We start from the raw sequence: 23,399 nt of genomic DNA on the forward strand, positions 1-23,399 counted from the left end.
GTATATTTAGAAGCCTAATACTAAAAATACAGTCTCTTCACCTGGGCAACTATACTGCTCCCCTACTGGACCTTGATGCTTCAAACAAACAGCAAGAGAAAGGAAAGAAAATAGAAACACTTGCTTTGTTCAGAGAAGGCCATTTCCTCAATGTTTAATTCAAAACTGAAAAAGAATACCTGGCATTACACCAAATTCTGGGCAACACAGCTGTAGCCAAGGACAGCCTCACACTGTATTCACTGATATCCAGTCTCTGTAAATATATAAATGGGCACTTGCTCAAGAACACATGAGGCCAGGGCTCAGGACTTGGTTTTCTAAAGGACATATAACTATCCAAACTTACTTCATTATTTGGAGCTGGAACTCACATATATCCYTACATAAGGAGGGAGAGAATTGCTCAGTGTAAGAAGATGTCATGTAACAGTAAAATCTTGTGCATATTTAAAAGAGATTTATTCAAGTACTGTTGTATCCATTTCATCTTTCACAGGGAGACTATTTATGTGGAAACCCATAAGGGATTTTTCTTATAGGGGAGCATATGAGGCTTATACTCCTCTGTAAAACTGTAGCTTCCATATTCAGTGCTGCAGGCAAGCAAGACATCAGTTTTCTTTAAGGAGGCTTCTTCCAACAAAGCTGCCTGCTTGTGTTCATCTCCTCACCAGTGTTCACTCGTGCAGCAGAGATGCTGAGATAGAGGAGATAACGTGCGTTCTCCACCAAAGCATTCTGCACACAAGGCAGGGTATCCCTGGCATGAGGAATTTGCAATTGAAGCTCACATTGAGAGAGCCTGGGGAGCAAGCACAGCTCACTGCCCATCAGCCACCCATCTCCACCCAGAAAGAGCCTGCATGCACCATCTGCAGACATGATATAGAGCAAGATCCCTGCTTTKTTCCTGCACTTTCTATTTGATTTGGACCCAAAGATGCTGTGCCACATTTAAGCCCATTTCTTTGAGGCTGAGCCCATGCTTCTGCCTGCCTGCACTGTTCAGCTGTGCATCTGACCAGCTGGTGCACGAGCTGATGTGCACTCCAGGCATGACAAACCACTGCTGCCTTTGCTCCACCCAGACAAGAGGATGCTGACTCCACTGGACTGAAGTACAGTGACAAACTCCCATTCGCTTTTAAGGCCARCTTTGGACCAGAGGCCAGCCCTTCGTTCCACTAAAAGGTCTGGTGAAATAAAATAAATTAACATAAAGAAAATAAAAGTAAATTAACAAATTACAGCACTGTCTGTGATTTATTTATGAAAGSCTGCCAAATTCAGGGAGTTAAGGGCATTTGTCAGTGAAGGTTATTTTCTTGCTATGAAAAGAAAACTAACCACAAAGCCAGCTTCTGTGCTCTTGTGTCTCATCTCATTCTTCAAGCTCTCCTCCTCGTTTTTCTTAATACCCATTCTTGAACAAATGACAGATTTACTCACAGTCATCTAGCTGGGGCAGCCACAAGTTGCTCCATTGTCTCAATGGTGAACTGAAGCAAAAACCTATTCAGCCCCAGACGACAGGGTGGCTGTGCTGTGAAATGTCAGCTATAACACATCAGTCTACAGTGACAACTGAGATACAAAGGCATGGAGAAACCCTTCCACCCYACTGCCCTCAAAAGCTGTCTATTCWTTGTTTATTGCTTGCAACACTCTCCTATGGTTATCTATAAATTAGCTGTAAACCCCCAGTGCCTGTTGCCAACAGGCTGGGCAGAAATTTCCAGATACAGCCAAAAGGAGCTCGTTCCATTAAACACAGAAAGAGGAATTGTGACCTCAGCAGAGTTGGAGCCTTACCCACAGTTCACATCAAGGGGCTCTGACTGCCACRCTCACCCCACAGTCTGACATTATTGGGTCTCAGGCTCTCTCCAGACCACCACTGGCATGGTCAAAGCAGGGGCAGGCTGAGCTGAGAACTGCCCTGCTCTGACAACAGGATTCTCTTCCAGACCAGATTTTGCCCCTGAAAACCTGTGTGGGATCAATTTCGGGCTCTATCCATTGTACTTACTGATTCCTTTTGCAAGCTGCTACCAGCCATTTTACCCTGTGGTTTTGGTTCCTGTATTACCTTATAATGTGGTCCTCAAAAGAGTGCAATTGATGTATCWGTGGTACTGTTATGTACCAGAAGTTAGCTACCTGCAGAGTAATCACTGAGGGGAATTTCTCCTTTATGCATGCTTTACATACTATTAATCTTTGTAATTTAGCTCTAAAGGGTTACCTGTCAAGGAAAAGGTAACCTGTCTCCAGGCTACCTGTCAAGAATAAGGACAGATCTGAGAATACATTATTGTGCTCCTGTAGTTAAGGTGAAAGAACATCCCATGTTTATAAATATATCTCTAACATCAGATAAAAAAAAGGGATGCAAAGCATCTCTAGCACATARCACTACCTGTGACTGCTTGAATACTGAAGGTATGGTCATTCACAAAATTAACCTTCCTACTTTTTTAGGGTTTCCTGCCTTCTAACAAACTATGTGGTCATTCATGTGATGAGTTACAAAACCGTGTCCAGAAATCACACATCTAGTCAATAGTGGTGAAACACATGGCATATTAAAGAGATTATTCTTTTCAGCTGAAAACASACACACACACACAAAAACCAAAATACCCTTGTTTTAAATAGACTTTTCTAAGAATCTCCACTGGTAGTCTAATGGTAATCTGTTATACAGCTGTAACAAATGCTTACATTTTAAGTTAGCATTTAAGTTGGGACCTTTTTTTGGCAGATAAACACCAAGTAGTGAAAAACCCACCACTCGAGTCCTTTTATTAGATACTAAGGTTTTGATGTCAGCAGTCAAGAATGTTTTTCAAGCAGCAACATGTCTCAGTTTTCAGGATGACAGTCACTCATCTGAAAAAATCAGTTCCACTAAAATAAGTTAAAGTGGTTTAAATGAATGCAGAGCTAGGACAAACAGGAAGGACATTTTTTGTTAAATGTTTATCCTTGTACAATGTGCAATTGTTTTGGGTTCTGGATTTCTAACATTATCACCAAACCACAAAAATCACAGACATATTTCATTTTTTGTATTAAAAACTCACAGTTCTCTTACAAGACTCAGAAAAACCACAGTATCACTATCACTGTGGAGACAACTCATGTGTTCAAACTGAACTTGCCTGTGCTACACTAGCTGATGGGCTGGTAGAATATTGGATGGGATAAAAAACACATCTGATGAAAAGGACCATTTGATTTCTGCTCTGCAGCAGATTGGCAGAGACTCCCCAGAAGAGAATTTGCTTTGCAGTCTGAAGGGCTGGATAAACATGAATGATTTAGACACAGCCAAAAGTGGTGCTTAGCTCAGAAGTATGCTTGGAGCTAGGATTAGTCATCTAAGCTCCTTATTCAGTACCAGGCAAAAATTAGGTGCACAAAACCAGGATTGATAAGAACCAGCACCCCACCTCATCCCTGCCAGCAGAGGAGGTCGAGAATGAGGGATGATGCAACCCTCCTCCTCYTCCCACACAGGCAGGTAACAACTCCCCACTGCATGAACACGCAGTCAAGCTTTTACAAAAACCCCATAGGGCACCAGACCATTTAAATTCCATGCCCCTTTCATCTAAAAGCTCTGGGACTATTGCCACTACTGAGCTAGCAAGAGAGAAATTCAGGATCCAATCTCTGCTTTCAGAGAACCTGGATTCCACCCTTCCCCTGTCCTGTCTCCTGTTTCCACCTTCCTCCTGAGGTGGAGGCAGCCCCAAAACTGAAACTCAGGTGCTGGAGGGGAGGTGTGATCTGCCAAGSCCCGGGGGACCTCCAGGCTGAGAGTAAATCATTTGCCAGAAGAGCCCACCTGAGGCTGTGGTTGCCATGACAAATGATCCTTTTATTAAATACCAGGGTAAATGGGCATATGAACTTGTAAACTTTAATGGCATGGAACTAATGCAAACCCTCAGGCTGCTATTAATCATGCTTCCATTCCAAATAATTTAAAATTTAACTRTTTGGCTTTGTTGTTTTCTTTCAGATAGTGGATATCTGATGAAAGGTGTTCAGCTGACTGATTAACCATCCCTTTGCTGGCACACCTGTGAGGATCCCACAAGCACAGGAGAGGTACAGCAGCCATTCCAGAAGGTATTTGTGTGTACCTGCCAGCAGGCAGTAGGTTCCAGCTACACACCTGAAACGTGTCCTCCCACCCTGCAGCAGCATGCYAGTTAACACCTCTGAATCTGAGGATTTGCAGCCACTCCAAGAATCTAAAACCTCACTCTCATAGCTGCTTGCATCCTTATTGACTGTCTGACCCCTGAGACCCTCCTTGATTTTGCTCTCTAAGGTATTTTGYAGTCTGCAGGCTGATGGGCTAACTGGATGCATTGTACAGTCACATTTCCCATCAAATGTAAATGTCCTGCCTTGTGAATGTCACCTTGTTCCCATCCACGGAGCAAAGGGCATCCTCACCTACCCTCCCCCCATTGCCCCATGCCCCTTTCTCATGCCACCCTTATTCATTTGCTCCGGGACAGAGACACTCCTTGTCTTTTCAATACACTTTGATATATTAGTTCTTTTTAGAATGGACTAGACCTTCTCATTTTTGTCCCAGACTTCTCCTCCTAATGAAAAGAGTATCAACTAAAGACAGAAGTTTTGAGTATCCTCCTGCAGGTTCCTGTGCCTCCTTGCCTGCACAAGAACACCACCGCCTTTATTCACACAGCCCATACCCACAGCCAACTATACTACCCCCTCTGCATTAGCAAAATTGCTAAATATCCCCTGAAATAAAAGTAAAAATTCAGAGCTGGCAGGGTTGTACACTGACCTTCTCTCAGCCCAGTAGAGTGGAGCATATCCAAGYCCTGCTGCCTGCCTTTGCTCTGCCAACACTCACGCACCAAGGTGACCTGACTCACCCAGGGGACTTGCCTGCCCTTCTGGTAAAAGATTTGTCCCTCTGGAGAATGAATTTTCCCAGCGCTATGCTCACCTTAACCTCTGAGCAATCAGCCATGGGAAATTAATGTGCAGACACAGCAGGAGATCTCAGATCAGTGGTTACTGATCACCACCTACACTGGCTTTTTAGAAGACTTGTCACTYGAATTCCACAAAGTTAGACCCTGCCCTGCTGTCACTCAGAATCACTTTCACAGCACCAATACCACAAATAAGTTCAAGATAGCTCCCCTGGACCACCTCAGTGTGGGAGCTGCCAGCATGGAGGCAGCACCTCCTCTGCTCTGGTGCTCTCACACAAGGAGATCACATTTCTGGCCTTGAAGAATCGTTCTTCCTCTATGTCCCTAAAGAAAACAAAGCATGGTTCCTTCCTCACACCTCCTGCCAGCCTCCTAATCAAACTCTCCGATTAAAATGCTTGGCTCAGACAGAATTCAAACACCGGACTCTTAGCCCAGTCTGTGARGGTACCTGCACAGGTGAGGTGAACCCTGCACAGCACCCAAGGTCTGAGACTGGAGCAGCCCATCAGCCCAAGGTCTGAGGCTGGAGCAGCCCATCAGCCATCTGGCAAGTACAGAACAGCTTCCAGCTGCCTGCCCAGGACCTGCTGCTGGCTGCAACACCATCCTGACATGGGACAGACTCACCCAAACCTCCTCGTCATGCCTTGTTGAGCTGTGCATCTTTTCAGTAAATAAGGAAACCTCCAACTCAGTGTTATTTTCATAAGATACCCAGGGAGTACAAGGCTCACAGAAAAAGGTAGTGGATGCTAAAAGTCTGTTATCAAAGATATTGCATTTTTCACACGTGCCATTTTATGGAAACCTGAGGACCATTCTASACCAGCACCAAAAATCCTACAAAATTACATAAAAACAGTATCTCAATCCAAATTAACTTTTGGATTACTAGCAATGCAAACAGCATGGGGAAGCATTAAAAACAGAAAAACAGGTTATGAATTTTGCAGAAGGACATATTTTTCACACTGTATTAGTGGAAAATAAGGTATATTTCAAGCAAGTAYTTCAAAGAATGTCTGAATGCCTGTTTAGTAAAGTGTAATGTGAATATCTGTGAAATCCAAGTAAAAACACAGGGCTATGGAAAATATACAACTTATCCATGAAAATCAACTCTAAACTTTTACATTCCCAAAGAGTTCAGATGTTACTATTTCCAGATATACRTGCAGTTTTATATTATCTCCTCCACGGTTTGAGACAGCTTTAAAAATATGCTTAGATGGGCTAGAAAAACTAAACATTGGGAAAAAAAAATCACTGGAAGAGAGAAGAATAATTTCCTTCTTTTACTGTCTTTTATAACATCTGTTACTGGCAAATAACATACTATTACACTGTAGTTTTGCCTAAGACCTGACGTGGATGACACTGGTCTTTCATATTATTGAGAAAGTATTAATTCCAGAGGGGAAAAAAGTGTCTGCTGTATTSACCAAATTTAGCAGTCCACAGTTCAATACTGCTCTTACAGAAAATAAAGACACTCTCATTAATTCCAAGGGGTGAAGGGTTGGTCATGAAAATCCTAAATATGTTTTACTAATAGAATTCATCTTGTTAATAAGCTGGCATGTGAAACCATTTTTTCCCGCTGCTGAAAGCAGCTTGTGGTTTGCTTTTATTCTTCCGAACACAATTAGCAAAGCACTCCAGCAGCTGAATAGACCCATTCATTTGAACAAATTATCCCCTGGCAGGGTTTGGGGTTTTTTTCTTTTTTTTTTTTTCCCCCTTAAATCTCCTCAAAACTCTCTCCCATCCTTGTGCAGTCAGAAGACACAAAAGCCTGCCTGACATTAATCTTGCCTGCCTAAGCCTAAAAAAAAGGCAAGTGAGAAGGACACTGCTGAGTAAGTTACATTTTCAGCATCTCAGCGACAAGGCTGAATTGCTCACTTCTCCCAACCTTATCTTAGCTGGTGTGCAATCCTAATTAAAAGGCTGACGTAAGGAATACACACAGGGAAGGGTCTGGCACGGATGTTATGGATGAGATGATAAACTTTATGAGCACAGCTACCTCCCATGTAGCTTTTGTAGTTAACTGYTGGAGCTAGAAAGGTTGCTCTTGAGTGCACCGTTTCTCTTTTCAGAGGGCTGAAAATGTTAAATAAAACAGAGATGTCCTGTCCAATACAGAGTAGCATCTTGCTGATGTAATTAATCTACATAGCTCATTCTTTCACTGAGATTRCTTTACTGGCAAGTTAACCAAACTTGAATCAGGCTCTGGCTCCCTTCTCCTGATGCCCATTTGCAGGGTGAAAAAGGCTGTGGGCAGGATAAAACCCATGCATCCACCTAGTGAACAATGCTGTCATGTAGCTAACACAGCAGAARTATTTGTTTAATTAGTTACATTTTCAGTTTTCAAATGAGAAGAAAAAACAAGCCATGGGTGGTCTGTAACCTCAGAAGAGCAAATATCCCTGGCTGTAAAATCATCCAAGCTCAGAACACAGGGCTGGACATAAAAAAAGCATTTATTGAACCCTAGGCCTGAGCCAGGAACAGAAGGTGCATTAAGAACTTCCAAACTGCAGTCTACCACCAATTCATTAAGTGTTCAGCATTATTTAATAAAAATGGCTTATGCATATACTTTAACTGAAACACTGTTTATTCATAAAYATTTTTAACTACAGTATGTGTTGGGAATTATTCACACACCAATTCAGAGACAGTTTTAAATTCTTCCTTCAAGTAATTGCATGCAATTCCCACTGCTGTCTGCCTCAACTAGGCTACAGGTCTGCAAGCAGACTTGCCCTGTATTTTGCAATTAAACCAAGGATCTTAGCTGGTTTACAGAGATCTAGACACTTTGCTGCTAATATCTTGTTAATGCACTAACATTACAAAAGTGAGAAAACTGTCATCGCTTGTGTAAAAGCAATATCTACAGCATGCCTGAACCCCAAATTTGAAGACATCTTCGAAAAAATTCCTCCTTTCATGCCTATTTTATCAGAGGAGCTGATCTCTAGGTAGGCACAAAACAAAACGATCAGGTTTTCTATAAAGCTATGGCATGTTTCTTGAAAAAACATAACAACACTTTTGATTGCTGAAACAAAGGCTGAGCAGATTTAATGCTCCAGCCCTCAGTTCTTCGGGTTACATTAACATGACAGTAACTGCYTTCCCACTCAGACTGGAGAACAAGAAAACTAACAATATTTGCTAATTGACTCAGGCAGCTGTTGCAACAGGATATTGCAATGGAACATTGCAGACAAGGAACAACACCATTGCCCCATACTGTGCAACTACTACCTACCCAAACATTTCCAAGATGCTTTCTCAGAACCTCTCTGCCACTCTCATTTTCAATGCTGACTACTTAAAAGGTGCTTAAGGAAGTTTTTTACTTCACAAGAGACATTCCTGGAGAAATTGTCTTTTCCACACTTTCCTGCTCACTTGTAAGGCACAGGTTCTTCCACCTTCCCCATTTCCACAGCATTAACACCCATGCWGAAACAACAGAAACTTCTGACATGGGAAAGACGTACCCAAAACACGATTTTCTCTTTTCTGCGTGATTTCACAGCTGGAGATGAAGACAGCCAACACTCTTTGACCTGTTACTCCTCCAAGGGCCGWATGTGTTCTGCATCTGGCAGTGGGACAGCTGCTGCTTTAGGACTTTGCCCTTTATGTCTCCCTTATCTTTCCTTCTGTCATCTGCTTATTTTCCATTTTTATTATATTCTTTTTTGGTAGATAATAATGCCTTTAGGATTAGCKCTGGCAAGAGGCCAGGACAAAATGGCAGCACTAATGACTTTTGTTTGAGTTAGGGTCACTGTGAGATAATTTAGACCATGGGTCTGGGGCCCCATTTTCCCATGACATTGGAAAAATCCACACAGAAAAGCAGACACACTGAATGTTTTAAATCCAACCCTCCCTAAGCTCCTCCTCTTGGGACACAGCTTGCAGAAAAGAATGAGCACTATATTTCAACACCCRTGGATAGGACTTGAGATGGGCTGTACTATTGATTATCTTTCCACATAGTTTTTGTTTTCAAGAGCAGAATCCAGCAGAGCAAAATCCATCTCTGTCACTTCCCACCCACTCAGCTCAAGGACTTTTCCSTCCCAATCTTCCCTTGGAGGACACAGCCTTGCCTAGTGCATACCCAGGCCACTTTTTCCYATGTTGCCAGCAAAAAGCACTCTAAATGCGTGCCCACTACCCACAAAATTTTCAGAGGGGAAGGAACCGGCCTTCAGTCTGGCTTTTTATTTTTCCCCCATTAAGTTTTACAATGGATTTTTTTTCTTAATCCTGAAGGCTGCCCTGAAATGTTTCTCCTCTCAACAGGGCAGAAGGACAATCAGTTAAGAGAATATGATGCATCTCTTTCCCACTGTCCCTCCCAAAGTGAGGAAATGTGTAACYCACAATAAATGATGCAAAGCAAACCAGAAAGCAAAAGTTGCTACGAAAGAAACACAGCTGAACTTTATTTGCTATACTCAGCCTGAGACTAACTGTCTTAAGAGACATTTTACTTCATCACTATTAGAAGATTGTGAAAAAGCAGGTCGGGGAGGCTTTGCTGAGATCTAAGTTAACATCCATCTAAAGCCAGGATACTCTGCATTTCGAACCAAACCTCCTTCCCCCATGGCCATGACCTGCATCTCCCCTACAAAGAGCTGCAGATGCCAGTGGCCTCACCAGGAGACTGCCTGTGAAGCAAGGGCTGATCTTTCAGATGGCAGAGAGCTGTGGTAGGTGCACACAGGAGAAAATCTTCTATGTTTCAGCAAGAACAGACTGGGAAGACTAAAGAAAGACAAGTGGGAAAGGAAGAAGAGGAGGGAAAGGAAGAGGAGATTCAGCAGCAGCAGGGGGCCCATGCAACTGCCTGTCCCTGGCAAAAGCTCATGGCTTTGTGTGAAGGAGTGTTTGGAACAAGGCAAAAGACTCTGGATCACAGGTGGAAACAGGACACAGGGAGAGGCAGMCCTCAGAGCCAGGCAGAAATAGGTCAAGGATGACAGAAGGGACACAGCCCCCCATAGCTACCCTGGGAGAGCCAGGAGCACTGACAGCACGCCCAATAGYCACGGGTGGGTGAGGAATGACAAAGGAGAGTCCTGGCAGTGGGTGTGCAGCTRTGAAGGAGTCTCCCCAGCAAAAATATTAACCTGCAAAACCTTCCCCTTGCAAGCACAGGGCAATTTCTTCTCCCTTAGATCCAATTCTGCTTGACCAGAACAGGGCTTTTATCTATTCAGCCCCAATCAACAGTGCACAGGGTTTGCAGTGGGTCCCCATCCCMAAGAAGAGAAAAGCATCCTCTTGCCCACCTCCAAGCTGCCAACAGACAGCATCCTGAGCTCTCAGCAGTACAAGGCTGTTCTTATCTGGGGGGGTGTCACACTGCCCAGACTAATAAAAAGTCACAATACTGTGATGAATGGATCTAAAGTATTTAAAATCACATTTCYCACCAACTATAACCAAAGGCAGATAGCAAAGGACATAGCTTGCTAAGTGACATCTGCAAAAGGACACATAAAGAGAACAGGGAGGAGCAGCACAAATTAAAGTCCCATGCCTTTTTCAGAACTCTTTCAGCAGATTCTTTCAGGGAGCAGCACCTTGAAATTGTGAGGTGGGGTTTTGCCACTAATCCACGACAAAACATGCCGACAAAAGACTATGACTATATTTTGAAAGTATCATAGGAAATATATAAACCACTGTTGTGATTCAAATTTAACAYTGTAAGTAAAATATTTAAACAAAAACATTTCCAAGTTCTAAGAAGCACAAGTTTCCGAAAGGTAGCCAGTTATACAATAAACTATAGGAAAGGTTACTCATTCTTTAACACAACATTCAAACACAAACTCATGCACTAAAGATGAACACAACGCTTAAAACAAAGAGATGAGGTGTGGGCCTAAATGGAAGATGGAAAATAAATAGTTTGGGCTGTGTTCTTGAGTTTCATTTGCTACAGCTAAGGACTSACCAAACTCTCTTGGAGCCTCTTTTTGTTATAAGCATAAGACATGGAAAGCTGACACTGTACCATGGAGAAGGCTGTCTGGGAAGTGCTTGTATCAGCATGCAGAAATCCCTACAGGTATGTACTATACATTCTAGCTTTCACAGATGACTTTTCTCTGAAAATGTCTAATGAACTAGCTTAGCAGTAGCTCAAAAGCAATTTTCAGAGGCATTTCCTCCTATTTTGAGGGGTTTAAAACAGGCATACTTTCCCATACATCCACCTGTGAAGACAGTGGCATTCCCCGAGACTTAAAGCAACCTGCAAGAACTTCATCYATATTTTAGACAGTTCAAAATAAAAACCAGCAGCTACTTAAATATGCTGTGTTGGGAAATAAAACTGCTTTCCTCATTCACATCAGGAATGACTTCATTAGATGAAGTTACACTAAAGATAGTGTAACTTTCTGACACTGGATTCTTAAAAAAATTTATTGGGAGAAAACAAAAAAAAGGCTGTATTTCTTTGTCTGTTAAAAAAAGGTAAGTGTTGGTCACAGAAAGACACCTGACTTTACCCAGCCTTTCTGCTGACGAGCTAGGGGATGAGCACAGCACAACTGGTCACAGATGGTGGTGCACAGGTATCGTGCACCCAGACCAAGTCTATGCTTGCAACTTGCATTACCCACCAAAAAAAAAATTGTATTTGCAACAGCAGGATTTTGCAACCGAACTCGAGTGATTCTGACCCAATAAAGTCTCACTGCCACTTCTGCTTTAATTAGGAGCATGTTTTTGAAGATGCTGTGATCTCAAGCCTGTCATGAAGTACTTACGTAGTCATCCTCATGAAGACCCTGCTTCTCAACAGAACTTTTCACCTCCAGGGAAAACTTCTCAAATTCAGGCTTCACAGTCCTCAGCAGAGTGATGGTTTGGAGGTATGAGTATGCTTTCTTGGCTTCAAGGTCATGTTTGTCTCCTCTTCTCCAAGAGCCATTTCCTACAGGGGAAAACAAGCGTATTTCCAAACTAGGTACCATCACGGAATTCCTTTTCCACCCAAAAGACTCCTTTTCTGATTGTTGGGGAGATTGCAAAGTACAAAGGAAAACTGACCCTTCCTCAAGACATGTAGGAAATGGGGCTGTGAGGAACAGGCAAGAGATAAATGTGCCAACCAAAGGAGAACTTTATTCCCATGCTGTGTTTGCTTGTTTCAAAAGGGTAGGATAAATCCTAAGTGAGACAGCATCTTGGAGCAAAACACATGTRCTAGATCTCAAATACAGAGATACTTAAGATGTAAGAAGTGAGGGAGGATTCAAGCACAAAGTTTTTGTTGCACATCACTCCTCCTGGACAGCCAGAAACGCATCAGTGAAGTCAAGAGCACGATCATCACCCTGAATGGGAGGCAGATGGTGCAGTTCTCCCACCGCGGTCAAGGACAAAGCCATGTGTGCCACGGCTGCCAGACCAGCCCTGCTTTTAATGGAAAAGGAATACATGGAAATCAAATGGAATCCTGCGCCTACGCTGTATTTACACGTGTTTTGTGTCACAACAAAGGAACAATTTAATTCAGACCACCAGCAAAGAAACCACATTTTTAAAAAGCAGGATAGCTGACTGGTTGTTTATTAGCAAAGAAGTCCTTCTCACAAATAGATCCCAGCCTTAGCAGGCCCTGAGATCCTGATCCAAAGCTTCAGGAGGTCAGCRGAAAGGTTCATGTTGTTCTAGAGCAGGTTTTGTGCTATTTGATGTAAATGATAACTAAAAAAGGCTAAAGAGAACAGTGGTAGCCTTAAGCAGGGTGCCCTTAAATGCTTACAAGTAATTAAAAGGCAGGCAGACTTTTTTATTTTTTGAACAGCAGCCACAAACCCCATTATGGCTAAATGAGCCAAGACAAAAACTAATGCTAAATTCCCAAGGTGACCTGGAGGCACACAGGAAGCTGAAATCAGAGAGGCTGTGGCTGGTTTGCTTGGGTTGAGGACCACAGCATCATTTGGACGAAGAGAAGCAAGTTGTTTGGGAGTAGAGACTTTAAGGGAGACGGAGTRCAGGTGTCAAACCCATGGTTTGATTCAATTTTTTTTAGGAAGAAGCTCTAGACATATATGCCTTGGTTTAGGGATTTATTTCCCAATACAAGGTCAAAACTACTTACACAGAACCCTATTCATCAGACCCAGTGGAGACATCAGAGAGTAAGTAACATCCCAATTAAAATGTCAGTAAAACCAGTGGTCTGATTTTGCCACTCTTCTCCTGAGTGCCTGCACCTGTCCTCCTTACAGCTTCCAAAGAGAAAGAAATGCACATCTGGCAGCTGTAAGTGAACACATCTTGCTGCCTTCCCCAAAACAGAGTCCAAGCMCTGCAGGAGCCTCAAAGCTGAAAAGCTTCTGCCCCAGTTGGGCACCTGCATTTTAGAGGTGCAGGATTCAAGAAGTACAGCAGAGACTACAGCACTGAGGGCTCTGCTATAGCTTTCCACTTGCAAGTGGAAATAGCTAAAAGGCATGCAATTATAGACAAGGGAAAAAAAAAAAAAAAAAAAAAAAAAAAAAAAAAAAAGGTAGTGCGGTAGTGCTGGTAGAACTGTCCTGGACACTATTATTGTTTCATCTGAAATATCCTGCCACTGGGACTGGGGAAGGTTCACTTGCATAACAGCGTTCCTAGAATAATCTACATATTTAAATTCCTTCATGGATTATTTTGTGGGAGGTCATCTTGCTACAATACTTGTGCACACTTATTGCAGCCTTGGCATTTAATAAGCCTGTTCTGAAAAATTAGAAATATTCAGAACAGAGGGCAACAATAAACTGCAACGAAGTCATCTGAACACAAAGTTAGTGCCAATTGCCCAATCACACCCACTCTTGGGTTTTATTTAGTACAAAACCTARTATCTCCAGGCACTGGAAACAAGGAACTTTTGGGTAATTTCTCTACACTTCTCTTGTGTTTGCTTTTCACATGCAATGACCATCTGCACACAAGTCAACTTCTGAGGTACAGTCATTTCACTCTACATGGGAAACACATCCACAAGCAGAAAAATTGGTTTAAAAGAAATGCCAGGAAATGCCACATCCTAACTAGACTACATCAGAAGTCAGACAGTTTTCATTAATCCCTTGGAAAAGTTAGGAAGRCTGGGCTACCTGTGATGCAAAGGAGGGTGGTGCTGAGGTTCCCAGAGTGGTTTTGATCTTATTCTACAACTTCATCTTTTAGATATTTGAGTGATTTCCTTCTTATATGTCAAAACTTGGCATCCTTTAGCTAATTTTGATGATCTGTGTAGCAGTATCTGTACTTCTGTACATATCTAGACCTCTGAATTTATACTGTTACATACCTTCATTAAACATCACTGTTTACTGTGAAATAATCTCAGAGGAGGTAGGTGAGCAACAGAAAGTTTATGCAAAAGAACTTCTGACTAACTGATTAACTTTTAAAAATCACCCTTTTTTGAATTCAGCTGCTCCTACTRGTCAGCCTTTACAGCTTAAAGACAGTAAGGCCCCAAAGATTTCCTTTTTTTCTCAACTTCCATTTGTTTTTGAATTTTGTAGTGGTTTACTTAAAGCAGTCCGCAGGGAAGAAATTACTTTCTCTGTATCTGCAAAAAAAGCTGCCCTTTTCAAGAGCCATGTTACACTTCAACAAAACTTGCCCCAGCTTCAGCCATCTGATGCTTGAACTCAGTAATCACATTGCTCCAATATTACCTGGAATTTAAGTGAGAATACTGCACCAGCTGACAGCAGGTATAGTATCTGTAACATGCAGTTACAATGGATATTTTGGCATATATGTATTTTATATATATTTAAAACAGAAAACACATTTAATTTGTATTTTGATGTCATGTTTTAGTTTGACAAATATGACCTTTTTTATTTAGGGGTRTAAACAGTCATTTTAATTCACTCTAGAAAATTTGGACTCTAACACAGCAAACCAGAATAWTTTTGCAGACAGAGTCTGTCATCAAAAGATAAATAAATTAGCTGTGTGGGTGCCCCAGCAGAGAGATGATTTCTAGAGACCCAAACCTCAMAGCTGCCCATGGTGCTGGCTGTTGCTGATTACTCCTTCCAGCCATCTGCTCAGACCACAAGTCACCAGGCAGCCTGGGACACCCCTGCCTTGAGAGCTGGCACTCAGAACACTGGGATGGTGTAAATCACCCAGACCTGAGTGCACACACTGCAGAACGGGGCACCCACACCACAAACAATGTCTCTGTCTGGGGCTACTGACCCAAAATGTAATTAAATAAGTAATCACTGTAGCATATTTGGCATCTTGTGACCCACCCAGGCGCAGCTAAAGCCACAAGGTGTGTTTTACTTCCTGCAACAACGTAGCCCAAGTGGAAGATAACAGGGAGAGGCGGTGGTGTTTTCTGGGACTCAGTGCTGCATGTTTTGAGGCTTACAAATCTAAAAATACTACCAGGCTTACAAAAGGCTTTGCGACACACTTGAGCAAGAAAAACATTACCATATGATGAGCTGTTGAAGAGTTCAATATTGAAGAAAGCATAGTCCCCGTTGGTCATTCCTTGCCGATGAGCAGCCAACATGATGTTCCTGATAGTGTCACCGCTGGCACACATGATTACAACTGGTGGAAGAAAATGAGAAACACAGATAAGAAGCAGCTCAAAAACTTCAGAGAACAGCCTGTGAAGCAAGAATGCTGCCAGTGACCCCAGCTGCCCTCCCAGTTTTGCAACAAACATGAAAACACAGATTGCAAAGAAAGCTGATTTCCCAAAGAGCTGACAAGACAGGTGGTGAACACAGAGAGGCTTCCTCTCCTTCCTTGTCTCCTCTCATGATAATGAAATAGAGCCTCTGTGTGATCTGGTTTTTTTACCCCTGCAAAATATGATAAGTTCTGGCTCCAAATTTCTTTAGCTGCTCATATTTGTAGACTAGAGCACAACTACAAACCTCTGTTGTTATTTCTGAGTGGACAGAAGACCAAAATGGACAATTAAAGTGATATCATGACTTTACCATTTCCATTCCACTGAATTCAGTTTGGTGTAGTCTGAACTCACCCAAACCTCAGCTATCTAATATTTAGATATCTGTCCTAGATTCTGCTGCCTCTCTGCCCTTAAGGGAGAGCAGCACTTGTGCAGCAAGGACAGTGGTACAGATCTTTCCAGAATGTGACTTTCTCTCCACATTAAGCCTAGGTAACAATAAGCCTAGGTAACAATCTCTGATGAGATGTTGAATGTTAATAAATGGAAACACAAAGTACCAATTTATAAGCACAAAGATTAAAAGTGGGTACAAACACCACAGAACCCCATTTATCACAGGCCAATAGCTAAGCAGAGACTCTGCTGCCAGGATGAGTGGCTACAAGGTGTGCTCTGKGCAGGCACTATGATCCATACTGTGRTGATTGTGRTTTTTTCCCAGACCTGCYGAGTAGGGGGACTACTCTCCTTGCTACTCCTTCCTTCTACAAAAGGAAAGCAGAAGCTCAGGTGAAATCCTCAACAAAAGAGCACTCCCACACAGAGCAAGCTGYACTGCACAGTTTTATTTGGGTTCATGAGATTACAGGTATGAAGCTACTGATGTCAGAGGGAACAGCAGAGCATTTTATCTGTGCTTAGTGTGTGTTTCAGGACTGTATGCTACAGAGGCATAAGGGATCCTGTTAGGATGATGATTCAAAACCAACTGCACACACATTTCCAAGAGCGCCGTCACGCATGGCAGGACTCAAAAGCTACAATAAAGTACRCAAATATTTTCAACTCAACAATAAAAATGAATCAAAACCGCATTTGGGCTCTTCKGGGTGGAAGTGTTTTCTATTATAAGAAATGAAAACGCCAAACAGGCCAAATCYTTTCGCACACAATGAATCTTCTCCCATCGCCTTTCTGGTTGGATGCCATCACAGGCATAAACCTCCAGATGTGCTGCTGGGGTGAGTCATGTTCAGTACATGCCCATGCTTCAGGAGAGTTTACCATGCAYAGCTCTGTCCTACTGGTTATGGCACAGTAATATAATAATCTCCAGAGCAAAAGACCAAGACTTATTTCATGACAATTGTGAAGTATATTAGCATGAAGGAAAAGAAGAAGAAAAAAAAATTCTTATAATAAAATTTTGACCAAATCTTTTCCAGATGCACATCAGGAATGAATTTGTCTCACTGTTCTTAATTTCAGTATAGGTGAGAGATTTCCTTTTGAAATGTTTCTTTGCTGCCCTCCCAATTCTTCCTTGACTTTGCCTTTGTAATTCACAGCTATCATAAAACTGCAATCTGYAGATGGAATCAGAGATTCCCACAATACCAGTAAAAGACTTTGAGCAAAAGGAATAAAAGAMAGAGTTTGTGGGGGGAACTACTTTAACATACATTAAATCATATTTTGTAAGCCTCTAAAGGAATGTAAGGGAAGTAATATTACCTATTTGGAAGGGGTTTCTAAACCAGCAGGAAAGCAAAGATTACATATTTCAAGATTCTGAAGCAAATAAGCTATGGATATGTTCCTCACATCTTCCAAAAATGTAAATTATGTATTTAATCTGCATCTGCACCTTACTATTGTATACATACAAATGTGTACGTGCAAACCCATGCAAAATGTTCTCCCTCTACCATAATACACACAGACCACAGTAATTCTAATACTAATATGCTGAATTTATTGACTAGGATTATTGACTCATCTTGCAAATACATCAGAGTACAATTCCAGTTAAAGGAGTAAGCRTTCCCTTTGTTACACAGATCCCTTGGACTACATGCTTGTGCATTTAAGCACAGACCTGCATTTGTGAACCTTACAGTAAACCTAAGCCTACAGCACAAAGTCTGCAGCAGGCCTACCGGAGCCTATTAGGGAGCTTGAACTACTAATGAAATTAATTGTAGACAAGGACTTAACTTTTATTATCATATTTTTAACCTCTTTTTTTTTGGTGGCTCCAAGACTCCAGTCTTTTCACCATGGCTCCAGGGACTGAACATGCAGTCCCTGGTACACAATGGTGAATGGCTGAGTGTGCTTCTCCCTCCCAGGCATGTGAGCGCTCAGTGGAGAGCCCAGTCAGCAACAATCTAATCCCTGGAGCCAGCCTCTGTCCTGGTACTCACAGGACAGCTGGTGGGGCAGGTTCTGCCCCAGCTCTGGGAGAGTTTCAAACAAACATCCTGTACCTGCTTGAAAACCCACTCCTAGTCAGGCAGCTCAGTGAAACCTGACCAGTCAGKTGGGACCCCAAACAGGAGCAGTATTTGAAAACTAGAGGAGGTGAAGGCTTAGAGACAAGGAYAGTGTCACAGCAGGTGTGACACAGKAGTCATTAAAAACTGGAAAYCAACCAAGCAAAAACTTTTCTAGAAAGTGCTCTGGACAGTGTGCTGTTGCCCACAAGCCCTGATGCCCCATCGAATCTCCAATGAATTCCCAGGAGAAATAGTGACCTTGACTGGTCTTCAGACATCACCTGGTGCACCCTCCACATGATMYATAGCTCTTAAAATATTGTGGTAAKGTGAAAGATGCTGTGAGCAGCACAGCCCTGAGACCAAAGGAATGTGCCAGGTGAGTCCTGCCTTCGGTCTTTAAGGTCAGAAAGGCACAAGTGGAAGCTGGAGGGCCCCACTTGAGTGGCGTGAGAGAACAAAGAGGTGAGGGACCCCACAGGGCACAGTGGGGAGAAAGAAGAGGGTTGCTTCTGTTAGGCATTTCCRAGTTACAGAACTGTGAAAGCCCAAATGTCTCAGCACAGCAAAGCATTTCAGATCAGGCTGAAAGCAAGCTCTCTTCCCCGACTGTCAGCATGGTGTGAAGAGAGGGGTTGGGGTGAACACTTGTTTTTTTCCTGCTGTAAGCATGCTGTTACGCTCTCAGCATCAGGAAAGCCAAAYACACAGATACTTGACAAGCATCTTTCCCCACACTGTGGTTTCCTCCAGCACTGACACATTAATTTCCCTCCATTCGTTACATTTCCCCAAATGGTACTTATAAGGAAAGCTCCATTTTTAGAACCTGCTATCCCTGAATAGGGAATTAAAGAGCCCTATACTGCTGGATCTCTGTTATCTCACACACTTCTGCACATGTTAAGGATTTCACAGCAGCATAACAACATTACCAGTGCAAGGCTGCTCCATCCACAGCCTACAGCAACACACCAGCAGTTCTGCCAGCCACACACAGCATGATCTTTATCTGTCCAATTTGGATGCTATTTTATAAGACACGTAAAAACTGTACAAAGGGCTTTGTACATCTATGGCTTTCTTAGAAAACACSTTCATACTTTAACTTCATTCTGCAGCTGACTCCTGGAATACATCTTTTTTTGCATTAATCTACTGGGGAAGCCTGTGCTGGTAAAACTCTCCAACAGAGAAAGTCTTTCTGATAAGCCCATATATCCACATACTGCTTGGCAAGATCTCACTTTAAAGCACATCTAACTACAAAACRGCACGTTCCAAAGCACTCTGCYTTACTGCTCCATGATGCCAACTCARTTCATCTGGGAATGAYTGTCCAAGATGTTTTACAAGCCGCTTATGACCAAGGTGTCTTTCTAACTGTCGGTGACAAAATCACCAGGTGTTCTGCATGCACACATCCCCTGAAAYTGTCATTTCCCCTAAATGCATCTGYTATTTACAGRTGAGGTACTCAACGGGGCTTCCGACGGCAGGTCGGGTAAAGGTCTCCCGCYGCAAAGCACAGCGGGGTGAGAGGAAAAACATCTTTGCTTAGTCCCTGAACTTACAGTGTCAATGCAAAAACGTCAGGGTAAGCAACAGGTCTGGTGTTCCCTGCAGAAAAAGGCAATTTTGGGTAAAACAGACCACCAGCAGAATGCTGATTTCCTACTATGCCACAAAACCCACCTAGGGCGATCCCCGAGGGGAAGCCGCCCTCCCCGTCATCAGGAGAAAAACTCTGATGAACCTCTGCGGGCAAAGCTTTCACTCCGGGCTGCTGTTGCCACCCATCGAGGGATGCCTGGCCCGGAGCTGCCACCACAGCACCGCAGTGGGTTTCCTCACGGGCGGGGACGAGCCATGACAGTTCTCCTCCCGCCGATCCTTCCCTGCCCGTGATTCCCACCGCCCCAGCCGCCACCGAACATCACGGAGGAGCCCGGCCGGGCACTCCGCCGCCACTCACCCCTCTCGCCCGTCTGCAGGGCGCGGACGACGTCGTCGATGTCGAGGTGCCGGCTGGTCTCGTCGAAGCTGTGCACGGCCATGTGGAAGGCCTCCTCCTGGAACACCACATGGACACCTTCCATGGCGAAGTAGCAGCTGCGCTCGGGGTTGCTGTCGCTGTAGAGCAGCGTGGCCCGGTTCCACTGGTGGTGGCGGAARAGGGCCAGCAGCATCTCGCCCATCTTGGCGTAGGCGGGCGCGACGCGGGTGAGGTGCGAGTACTCGCCGCCCTTGGCGCCGAAGCCGGCGGCCAGCGCTCCCGCCGACAGCATCGGCACGTCCCAGTGCGCCGCCAGCCGCGCCACCGGCGCCGCCGCGTACTCGCACACCGGCCCCAGCAGCAGGTCGGGGCGGCGGCGCTGCAGGGCCACCATGTCCACCAGGCTGAACAGGGCGCGGTTGCCGCACGCCGAGTCCTCGTAGGTGAGCTGGAAGGCGTAGCCGGGCGGCAGACCCGCGCCGCTGTCCCGCAGGCTCCGCACCGCGTACTCGATGGCCGGCCGCACCCGCCCCAGCGAGAAGAGRTAGGCGTCGTCCTGCGGCAGCAGCACCAGCACCCGGATCAGCTTCTCCTCCTCCTCCTCCTCCGCRCCCGCGGGGCCGCCGCCCAGCGCCGCCCGCGCCGCCAGCACGCAGCAGAGGCTGCCGAGCAGCCAGGGCGGCATTGCGCCCGCCCCCCGGAGACGCCCGAACTCCGGCAAACTTTTCGCCCCCCCTTCCCCGCCCGCCTCGAAATTGTTCGGTCGTGCTTTATTTCTCAGGTGTTTGGCGGATTCACAACCTGCCCCTCCCAGCCCCGTCTGCGGGTCACGGACGGAGCATCTCGGCTCTGCTTTTCTCGTTCTCTTATAGATAGATGACTATTACTATGATCACTTGGTCCCCCCCGCGCCGGATCCCCCCGCGGGGCTGCCGGGCTGCGCCCTCCCCGCTTAAGTAGCGCGGGAGCGGCGGCGGCTCTCCGCACGCCCGGCGCGGCGCGGCCGGGTTTGTGCGCAGGGAGGAGCCGGCCCGGGCGCTCCCTCCCGCCCGCCCCCTCCCTGCGGCCCCCCCGCCCCGCACACCTCCGCGGGCGGGCGGGGGGTGTCCTTATCGCGTACATCTAACACTGATGTGTGTGTAATTCGTGTACCTTCCTGCTCGGCTGCTGCCCTCCCTTGCCAAGCGAGTCCTCGCAATCGGACCCGGGGAGTAAAGAATCCCATTGCACTTTCATTTTTTTTTTCTTAAATATATTTCTGGGGTTGCTCCAGCTTGCTTAAGCTGTCCTTTACTGCATAAGGAAGGCTTTTGAGGCACCCCAAGTGCTCAGAGGTCGGCGCTTGGCAGGGCTGTGGGATTTGGGGAAGGAGGGGTTGCAGCATCAGCACCAGGGGATGCAGGCAGCAGCCTGAAGGGCGCTGCATCAGACCACAAGCACGGCTGCCCTGCTCTCATCTCCTCACCCGAAAAGATGCCCATGCACAGCATAASCCTACAGGGAAGTTGACACTGGATCTCTGATCCCTGCCCGTGTACCTTTGGAAACTTAGTGAACCCCCAGTGCCAAGAAGGTCTAGATGCCAAGTTTTGTCATTTTCCACTGTGTTGAGAGACACAATTTTGTGCCCCGAACAGCAGAGGTTATGCCAATGAAGGAGAGGTCTGAGATTATTTAATTGGGAGAAAAAGAACTTTTGGAATTACTGTGATAACTCTGCCTAGTGATAAGAGCGACCCTGTTCTGTTCTACTCACTGACCTAAGGCTGCTATGCTTAAAATTTTGATAGTGTGAATTTCAAATGGACACAGCTTCTGGAATAAAGTAATGTGAAATATGTAAGATGTTTTGTGAAGGAGGCTTTGGAATACCTGATGCTTTTTGGCAGCAAGGTCCTAAAGGATTGCTTTCTGTGGAGCTTTCTGTGCCCTGTAACAACATGCATCCTGAAAATCAGAGCAGGACTGCAAGGTTTGATGTTTTATGGTTGCTAGAGAGTGCCAGGTTTRCGTTCAAAAGGTGAGTGAACTGCTTCTGGCTTTACAGAAGAGGTTTGTTTAGCTCAGCTCAGRGGTCATTGTCAGGGCAGTATGTGCAAACTTAACTTTTGTTGCTGCCTTCACTGTGCGGGCTATGAATGGGAAACCTGCACTCCTGTGGTGACCATCTGCTCACCTTTAAGATGCCTCAATTAAATAAAGAAAGCTCAAAGCACTTGTGCAATTCCAACCGAGAAGTGGAATGAAAACAGCAGATAACACGATGTACAGAAATAAGCACCAACATTTATCTAACGAGGTTTGGCAAAATAAAGAAGCTCAGAAATTCAAAGATGGGTAGTGTCTCTGAGAAATGTGCCTCTCATAGTTTTATTTGATYACTGAATCAAACTTCAGAGTGTTCTTGAAGATTACATAAACATCCACCCTGGTGAAGCTGGTTTTGTGTGTTCCTGTGCTCTAAGTTATGTCAGGCATTTTCTGTTGTAAATGACTCCATATAACATAGGGAGATTAAGCAGAATGTTACAATATACAACACACCAGCCAYGTTCACCGCAAAGCTTGCAAAAACATTTTCTTAAGACACATTTTGAAATGCTGACCTTTGCAGTCATTGCTTTATGGTGACCCTAAAGATGTGTTTACAGCATTAAAATCTGGTTGGATCTGTGTTGATTTCCTCCTTCCCCTAGCAGAATATCTTTTTCATTGATCACATTTTACACATTTTACATGTGATCTCCCTACACTCCTAGCTGTCTTATTTGAGTGTGAGCTGAGTAAACACAACAGAAGAGATAGTAAGTCTATAAATCACAGGGCTGCTACCCCTTCACACAGGCTGCTCCTTGTGAGGTAAAGTACTGCTGGGAATGAACAAGAGTGGGAGAAGCAGGGCTAGCATGAAGCAAAACAAGAAACAAAAGGCATCTAGTCAGTATTGTGTAGCAGAAGCATCAAAATCCGATTGCAATGTTTTCATAAAAACATTTGGCTCATAATATATGGTTCTTGCTCACCTGAGGAATTGCATTCAGCATTATGGGAGTCATTGTCTGTGGGCCTAGAGTACTATAAACATTTCAGTTGTTCCCCTTTACCCCAAGTGTTTCTATAAAGAAGAATCCCAGCCTGTGATTGACTTATTTTTCTGAGCC

General features: G+C 44.4%; 1 protein-coding gene across 2 annotated transcripts in view; it reads right to left on the reverse strand.

Moving 5' to 3' along the window:
* Window positions 1-20,939, reverse strand: part of NPR3 (natriuretic peptide receptor 3) — a 44,560-nt gene extending 23,621 nt beyond the window's left edge. For both annotated transcript variants that reach the window (XM_057380164.1, XM_057380162.1), the window contains exons 1-3: window positions 20,218-20,939; window positions 15,528-15,650; window positions 11,828-11,994 (exon numbers count right to left, since the gene is read on the reverse strand). In XM_057380164.1, coding sequence (XP_057236147.1) covers window positions 11,828-11,994; window positions 15,528-15,650; window positions 20,218-20,923 — 996 coding nt within the window. In that variant the 5' untranslated portion in view covers window positions 20,924-20,939. The remainder of the gene's footprint in view (window positions 1-11,827; window positions 11,995-15,527; window positions 15,651-20,217) is intronic.
* Between the last annotated feature and the right edge of the window lie 2,460 nt (window positions 20,940-23,399).

The sequence above is a fragment of the Malurus melanocephalus genome, unplaced genomic scaffold (genome assembly GCF_030028575.1).
Source record: "Malurus melanocephalus ecotype Western Australia unplaced genomic scaffold, MMel_1.1 scaffold_438, whole genome shotgun sequence".
Lineage (NCBI taxonomy): Eukaryota > Metazoa > Chordata > Aves > Passeriformes > Maluridae > Malurus > Malurus melanocephalus.